At 42.9% G+C, this 8,671-nt stretch overlaps 1 protein-coding gene across 3 annotated transcripts in view; it reads left to right on the top strand.

Annotated features, from left to right (window-relative positions):
• myo10 (myosin X) overlaps positions 1 to 8,671 on the top strand; it is a 330,909-nt gene that overhangs the window by 241,999 nt on the left and 80,239 nt on the right. For all 3 annotated transcript variants that reach the window (XM_043689679.1, XM_043689681.1, XM_043689680.1), the window contains 2 exons: positions 5,555 to 5,798; positions 5,928 to 6,023. In XM_043689679.1, coding sequence (XP_043545614.1) covers positions 5,555 to 5,798; positions 5,928 to 6,023 — 340 coding nt within the window. The remainder of the gene's footprint in view (positions 1 to 5,554; positions 5,799 to 5,927; positions 6,024 to 8,671) is intronic.

Here is an 8,671-nt window from a genome sequence, read left to right as displayed (position 1 = left end):
ACAAGGTTCCCCATGGGAGACTGGTTAGCAAGGTTAAATCTCATGGAATACAGGGAGAACTAGCCCTTTGGATACAGAACTGACTCCAGAGTAGAAGACAGAGGGTGGTGTTGGTTTTTCAGACTGGAGGTCTGTGACGAGTGGAGTGCCACAAGGATTGGTGCTGGGTCCTCTACTTTCCATCATTTTTATAAATGATTTGGATATGTGGATAAGAGATATAGTTAGTAAGTTTGCTGATAACACGACAATTGGAAGTGTATTGGACAGTGAAGAAGGTTACCTCGGATTACAACGGGATCTTGTTCAGATGGGCCAATGGGCTGAGAGGTGGCAGATGGAGTTTGATTTAGGTAAACGCAAGGTGCTGCATTTTGGGAGAGCAAATCATAGCAGGACTTATACACTTAATGGTCCTAGGGAGTATTGCTGAACAAAGAGACCTTGGAGTGCAGGTTCATATCTTTTTCAAAGTGGAGTCGCAGGTAGAAAGCAGGGTGAAGAAGGTTTTTGGTATGCTTTCCTTTATTGATCACAGTACTGAGTACAGGAGTTGGGAGGTCATGTTGCGGCTGTACAGGACATTGGTTAGGCCACTGTTAGAATATCGCATGCAATTCTGGTCTCCTTCCTATCGAAAAGATGTTGTGAAACTTGAAAGGGTTCAGAAAAGATTTACAAGGATGTTGCCAGGGTTGGAGGATTTGAGCTATAGGGAGAGGCTGAATAGACTAGGACTGTTTTCCCTGGAGTGTTGGAGACTGAAGGGTGACCTTATAGAGGTTTATAAGATCATGAGGGGCATGGATAGGGTTAATAGACTAAGTCTTTACCCTGGAGAGGGGGAGTCCAGACCTAAAGGGCATAGATTTAGGGTGAGAGGGGAAAGATATGAAAGGGACATAAGAGGCAACTCTTTCTTTCAGAAGGTGGTGCGTGTATGGAATAAGCTACCAGTGGAAGTGGTGGAGGCTAGTACAATTGCAACATTTAAGAGGCAACTGGATGGGTATATGAATAGGAAGAGTTTGGAGAGATATGGGCCAGTTGCTGGTAGCTGGGACTAGATTGGGTTGGGATATCTGGTAGGCATGGACAAATTGGACCTAAGGGTCTGTTTCCATGCTGTACTCTATGACTCTATCTTTAAAGGCAATCTATTGTAAATGTGGAAACATTGAAAGTACAAACAAATGGTTCTATTAGAGTCATAGGAACATAGAAAATAGGTGCAGGAGTTTGTCATTCAGCCTGTGCCACCATTCAATAAAATCATGGCTGATTATGCAATTTCAGTATCCCACTCCCACATTCTCTCCATACCCCTTGACCATTCAGCTGCAATAAGCCATATCCAGCTCCCTCTTGAATATATTTAATGAACTGGCCGCAACACTTCCTGTGGTAGAGAATTCCACAGGTTCGCAACTCTGAGTAAAGAAATTCTTCCTTATCTCAGTCCTCAATGGCTTACCCCCTATTCTTGGACTGTGTTCCCTTGTTCTGGACTTCGAGACTGACCAGCCCCAACAGGATTTTATCTGTTTCTCGGAGATCCCTCCCCTCATTCTTCTGAATTCCAGCGAATACAAGCCCAGTCGAACCAAACTTTCTTCATTTGACATGCCTGCTATTCCAGGAATTAGCCTGGTGAACCTTTGTTCAACATCCTCAATAGCAAGAATAACCTTCCTCAGCCTAGAGACCAAATCTGCACATGATACTCAAGGCGTGGTCTCACCAAGGCTCTATATAACTGCAGCTAGCCAATTCCACTCATGCACTCAAGTCCTCTCACTGTGAAGGCCAGCTTTCCTCACCAACTGGTGCACCTGCAGGTTCAGCAACTGTTTCACCATGCATCTCACCTTTTCCTAACCAGTCACCATTCGGATAACAGGAGAAAGTGTGTCCTGCAGGTGCTGGAGATCAGAGTCGGGAGTGTGGTGGTGGAAAAGCACAGCAGGCCAGGCAGCATCCATGGAGCAGATGCTGATCTCCAGTGTCTGCAGTCCTCCCATTCCCCTCATTGATTTAAACCCTAATGCAAAGCCTTTTCCAAGGATGCCTACCCTGAAGAAGTTCTCCGCCCATTCCTGATGAAGGGCTTATGCCCGAAACATCGATTCTTCTGCTCCTCAGATGCTGCCTGGCCTGCGGTGCTTTTTCAGCACAAGTCTCTCGACCCACATTCAGATAATAATCTGCTTTCCTGTTTTTGCCTCCCAAATGAATAACCTCACATTTATCCACGTTCAATTGCATTCGCCAAGTATTTGGCACTCATACAGCATGTCCAAGTCACAGTGCAATCTCTGTGTATCCTCCTCACAACGAGGAGAAAGTGAGGTCTGCAGATGCTGGAGATCAAAGTTGAAACTTTATTGCTGGAACAGCACAGCAGGTCAGGCAGCATCCAGGGAACAGGAGATTCGACGTTTCGGGCACAGGCCCTTCTTCAGGAATGAGCAGAGAGTGTTCAGCAGGAGAAGATAAAAGGTAGGGAGGAGGGACTTGGAGGAGGGGAGTTGGAAGTGGAGGAGATGCGGTGGAGGGCACCGTCGACCACGTCGCCTTCCTGACCTGCAGTCTTCTTGTTGACCTCTCCGCCTCCATCCTACTCCGACCTATCACCCTCACCTTGACCTCTTTCCACCTATCACATTTCCAACGCCCCTCCTCCAAGTCCCTCCTCCCTACCTTTTATCTTCTCCTGCTGAACACTCTCTGCTCATTCCTGAAGAAGGGCCTGTGCCCGAAACGTCGAATCTCCTGTTCCCTGGATGCTGCCTGACCTGCTGTGCTGTTCCAGCAATAAAGTTTCAACTCATCCTCCTCACAACACATTGCCACTGAGCTCAGAGTCATTTGTATATTTAGAGATATTGCATTCAATTTCTTTATCCAAATTGTTATGTATATTGTGAACAACTAAGGTCCCAGTACTGAATCCTTCATCACCCCACCCGTTACTGTCTGTCACTCTGAAAATGTCCTGTTTATTCCAACTTTCTGCTTCCTGTCTGCCAACCAGTTCCCTGTCCACATCAATACATTACTTCAGATGCTCCGGTTTCCTCCCACAGGTTGTGCAGGTTATGTGAATTGGCCAAGGTAAATTGCCCATAGTGTTTAGGGATGTGTAGATTAGATGCATTAGTGGGCAGCACAGTGGCTCAGTGGTTAGCACTGCTGCCTTACAGCACCAGGGACCCAGGTTCAATTCCAGCCTCTGGCAACTGTCTGTGTGGAGTTTGCACATTCTCCCCGTATCTGCGTGGGTTTCCTCCAGGTTCTCTGGTTTCCTCCCACAGTCCAAAGATGTGCAGTTTAGGTGAATTGGCGATGCTAAATTGCCCGTAGTGTTAAGTGGATTAGTCAAAGGGTAAATACAGGAGGGTGGTTTCTCTTCAAAGGATCAGTGTGGACTTGTTGGGCCGAAGGGCCTGTTTCCACACTGTAGGTAATCTAATCTAGTCAGGGGAAATATAGGGTAGGGGAATGGGTCTGGGTGGATTACTCTTCGGAGGGTCGGTGTGGACTTATCGGGCCAAATGGCCCGTTTCCACACTGTAGGGAATCTATGACATAGACATCGAAGTTGTCCCTCGGGTCCTTTTAAATCTTTCTCCTCTCAAATTGACATTATGCCTTCTAGTTTTGAACTTCCCTATCCTAGGGAAAAGATTTTTGCTGTTTGTCTTTTCTATGCCCCTCATGATTTTTTTAAACTTCTATAAAGTCAGCTCTCAACCTCCTATGCATGGGATAATGCTTGCAACCTCTGACCGTATACATTTCCCACAAGGTTAATCATAGCAGTTGTGAAAAATAGTGTATTCTGATTCAATCACAAATGGCATGTCTTAGCTTTAAATTGGAGGATGATAGATAAAGGACAGTTGTCAGAGGTAGTTTCTTTACTCAGAGTAGTAGGGCATGGAACACACTGCCTGCAACTGTAGTAGTTTCACCAATGTTAAGGGTACTTTAATGGTCATTGGATAGACACATGGACAAGAATGGGCTAGTGTATGTTAGATGGGCTTTAGATTGATTCCACAGGTCAATGCAACATCGAGGGGCGAAGGGCATGTACTGTGCTGTAATATTCTATGTTCTAAGTAAAATCAATTAAGAGTAAGTCTCATAATAAATTATTTTGTTTCTACAAATGAGTTTTCTAATCTTACACTTTTTGCTTTGTGCTGCTGATGATCTGCAATCAATTAAAAGTGCAATAGGCTCAGAGCAGTTAGTTTTGATATCCCCTTTGACTCTGGGGGAAGTGCCTTGCCAGCACTTAATACCTCTCCATAACATTAAAGCCCAGACTGGCAATATATATAACAGTTAGGAAATAAAGGTGTTATCCCAAGTACATCCATCATTCAAAACAGAAAGATAATCTTAAGCTTCCAAAACATCTTATTTTATACATGCTGCATAAAGGGGATAATCAGCTAATTAGTAGAATTACAAAGTACAACCGTTTACTGGTGACATACATGTTTGACATTGAGACATCACTGAGTAGGAGTGGAAAACAATGCTGCATAGCTGATGGGTGCAAATATGACTATGGCTGATGATCCAACTGAGTACCTTGTTCCCACTTTCTCCCATATTCTTTGTTCCTTCTAAGCCTCAGAACTATGTGTCTCCTTGAAGGCATTCAAGGTTTTGGTCTCAAACTCTTCCTTTGGCAGAGAATTCCACAGACTCACCACTCTTCGGGGGTAGAGAACTTCTACTTTATGGGATTATTGTGATCAAAAGTTTGCACTCTTGATGATTTCAATGTGAGGAATTGCATGTGGAATATTTAGGATCTGAAATATTTAAGAGTTTAATTGCACTAAATCACATTCACCATTTACCCCTGTGCTGACTGTTCTATATTGGCTCCCAGATCTAGCAATAGTTCAATTTTTCCATCTCAATCTTGCCTACAAATATCTTCCTGGCCTCACCCCATCCATATCTCTCTGTTCGTCAACAACAACTTTCTGAGATGTTTATTCCTTCAATTTTGGCCTCTTACACATTCCTGTTTTTTTCCCCATCATTATTAGTAGTTCTTTTAGCAGACTATGGTCTGTAGTTCCCTATGTGAAACTGTCCTTGTCTTTTAAGAGTATCTTTTCAAGATGCTGCTTAAAGTCTACCTCTTTGACCAAACGTTTGATTACCTGTTCTAATTTCTTCTTATGAGATTTAACATCAAATGTGAAGCACTTCTTTAATGTAGCAAAACATCATGTTTTACATAAACATTGTTGTTCACACTAAAATGACACAAACATAGTGTCATACAGAATGGAAGAGAGCCTTTGGTGCATGGAAGCTGCGCTGACAAAATCAACACAAGTCCCACTTTCCAGCACTTTCCCCATAGTCTTAAATATTATGAGATAGTTTGAAATGTATTCAAATTAACTATTCTTCTTGAGAAGTTAAACGTTTTTGTTCAAGTTTAATATTTTCTGTTCCATGGATTTGGGTTATCACCTTGGCAAAGAATCATCAAGACGTTAATGTACTTGTTTCGCAGGAGGCCTGATGAATACATGGAAACGCCGTTGGTGTGTTTTAAAGGATGAAACGTTCATGTGGTTCCGTTCAAAACAAGAAGCCTTGAAGCTAGGTTGGTTGTTCAAGAAAGGTGGTGGCACATCAACCTTATCAAGACCCAACTGGAAAAGACGTTGGTTCGTTCTGAGAGAGAGCAAATTAATGTACTTTGAGAATGACAGCGAAGAAAAGTTAAAAGGAACCATTGATATTAAATCTGCAAGGTAATGGTCACTTTAAAGATGCCATACTTTCTAGCTCTTGTAACAATGTACAATAACTCACCTTGTGTGTCCTGTCCTCCTGCAAACGAACATGTGAAAAGAATATTGTGGTTCTGTTTTCATTATTAGGGAGATTATCGATGACACTGGCAAGGAGAATGGTATTAGTATAGCATTAGAAGATCGCATCTTCTACCTTACTGCAGAGACAGCGGAAGATGCCAGGTAATTGTTCTGTTGTTAGATTTGAGTAAAATTGATTAAATATGTTCTTTATTCATGTGCAATATGTGAGCATTATTGGCAAAGACCGTGTTGATCCTTTATTGCTCTTGGTAAGGTGGTGAGCAAGTGTTTTCTTGAAATGCTGCATTCTATGTTGTTCATGCCTACGTTGATGTAAAAGGAAGCGTTTCCAGGATTTTGATGCAGTGATAGTGAAGGCATAATTCCAAGTGGATACACTTTGGTTTAACTTGGTGAAGCAAAGGAGAATGAGGAGACAATTGATATAAGTATGAACACTGTCTGGAAGGCCAAGAAGCATTATCCTCACCAAGTCCTATTTTCTCAACTTTCAAATGGCCACTATTCCAGAGAGAACAAATACATGCTGAAGCACTTTTTTAAATAAAAAAAACACGTAGCATTGGTAACATTGTTCACTTATGTCCAAAGATTTGCAAGTTTAAAATTGGCCTGTTCAGTTCAATGAAGACTTATAGCAGAACTCAGTGTTGCTGTGTAGATATCATGCTTGCATCTAGGGACAGCCACTCACGACAAGAAGTGACAATTGGATTGGTATTTTGAGGAAATTATGCTGCCAACCATACAGATTAAGTAGTGGAGTGAAACTGATTGGATTGCTCTGCGTATGCTGTCCATGCTGATCAGATATCCCAACCTAATCCAGTCCCACCTGCCAGCATCTGGCCCATGTCCCTCCGAACCCTTCCTATTCATATACCCGTCCAAGTGCCTTTTAAATGTTGCAGTTGTACTAGCCTCCATCACTTCCTCTGGCAGCTCATTCCATACACCCATACACGTACCAGCCTCTGCGTGAAAACGTTGCCCCTTAGGTCTCTTTTATATCTTTCCTCTATCTCCCTAAACTTTTGCCCTCTAGTTCTGGACTGTCTATTTATCCTATCTATGCCCTTCTATAAACCTCTATGAGGTCACCCCTCAGCAGTCGACGCTCCAGGGAAAACAGCCCCAGCCTGTTCAGCCTCTCCCTATAGCTCAAATCCTCCAAACCTGGCAAATCCTTGTAAATCTTTTCTGAACCCTTTCAAGTTTCACAACCTCTTTCCGATAGGAAGGAGACCAGAATTGCACGCAATATTCCAACAGTGGATTAACCCATGTCCTGTACAGCCACAACATGACCTCCTCAACAGCATTATTTTTTTAAAATGTAACACACCATGCCAAGTTGGTGTGTGACATGGCGGCAAGTTTGTATTCCCATGCACGTGCTGCCCATGTTCTGAGATTGAAAAATTCTTTAAAGGGAGCTTTGGCAAGTTTCGACAGTGCAACGTGCAGATTTAGCTGTCATTATTACTATTGTTGGAGCAAGTGAATATCTAAGATAATGGAAGGGATTCTCCTTCAATCAATGTAATTACAAAGTAGAATTGAAGGCTCAGTAGTCTTTTTTTTTATCGTTTCATGTTGCTTAAGAATGTCCTGTTGTCTATATTTTCTATTCCACTAAGCAGAGTGACCACATACTACTTGAAAAATTTAAGTCTATTTACAAATAATAAAACAGAGTCTGAATTGTTTGTCCAGACTCTTCATTGAACCAGATAGTTTCTAGTTCTCACCCTTGTTTTATGGCAAGCAAGACTATGAATAGTCTAATGTCTGTTATTTCTTGGTGAATCTTGCAGGCAGTTTACTTCAAATATATATAACATACAAGGAATATCTCCTTTTCACTAGATTACATTAGATTAGATTCCCCACTGTGTGGAAACAGGCCCTTCGGCCCAACCAGTCCACACCGACCTTCTGAAGAGTAACCCACCCTGACCCATTTCCCTCTGACTAATGCACCTAACACTCTGGGCAATTTAGCTTGGTCAATTCACCTGACCTGCACATCTTTGGACGGTGGGAGGAAACCCATGCAGACACAGGGAGAATGTGCAAACTCCACACAGATTCCACAGAGGCTGGAATCGAACCTGGGATCCTGGTGCCGTGCGGCAGCAGTGCTAACCACTGAGCCACTAGGATGAGAAGATTGCTCCATATATTCCTACTCATTGTTCACAGTAGTGGTATTCAAAGCTTGTCGAAATCGCCAACTCTCACATTAAGATCCAGTGTTAAAATTAGTAAAGACATAACCACTGGTGTGATAAGCGTGCGTTGGATATATGCAGAGTGACAGATTGTGATGTCACAGGTTCCAAGCTAATGTAACCCTTTCCCATTGTAATGAAGGTCTGGGTCGACTATTGAAGGCTTTAATTTTGAGCCATTCTGAACGAGGGTCACTGGACCTGAATTGTTTACTCTGATTTCCCTCTACCACCGCTGCTAAACCTACTGAGTTTCTCCAGCAATTTCTGATTGCCAGCATCCACAGTTCATTTAGAGTCATATGGAAACAGTCCCTTGGGTCAACCTGTCCATGCTGACCAGATATCCCAACCCAATCTAGTCCCACCAACTAGCACCTGGCCCATATCCCTCCAAACGCTTCCTATTCATATACCCATCCAAATGCCTCTTAACTGCTGCAATTGTACCAACCTCCACCACATCCTTTGGCAGCTCATTCCATACATGTACGACCCTCTACATGAAAAAGTTGCCCCTTAGGTCTCTTTTATATCTTTCCCCTCTCACCC

This window comes from Chiloscyllium plagiosum, chromosome 5 (assembly GCF_004010195.1).
Source record: "Chiloscyllium plagiosum isolate BGI_BamShark_2017 chromosome 5, ASM401019v2, whole genome shotgun sequence".
NCBI classification, from domain to species: Eukaryota; Metazoa; Chordata; class Chondrichthyes; order Orectolobiformes; family Hemiscylliidae; genus Chiloscyllium; species Chiloscyllium plagiosum.
The sequence above is the reverse complement of the archived record's forward strand: the minus strand, read 5'-3'. Positions and strand labels throughout refer to the sequence as shown.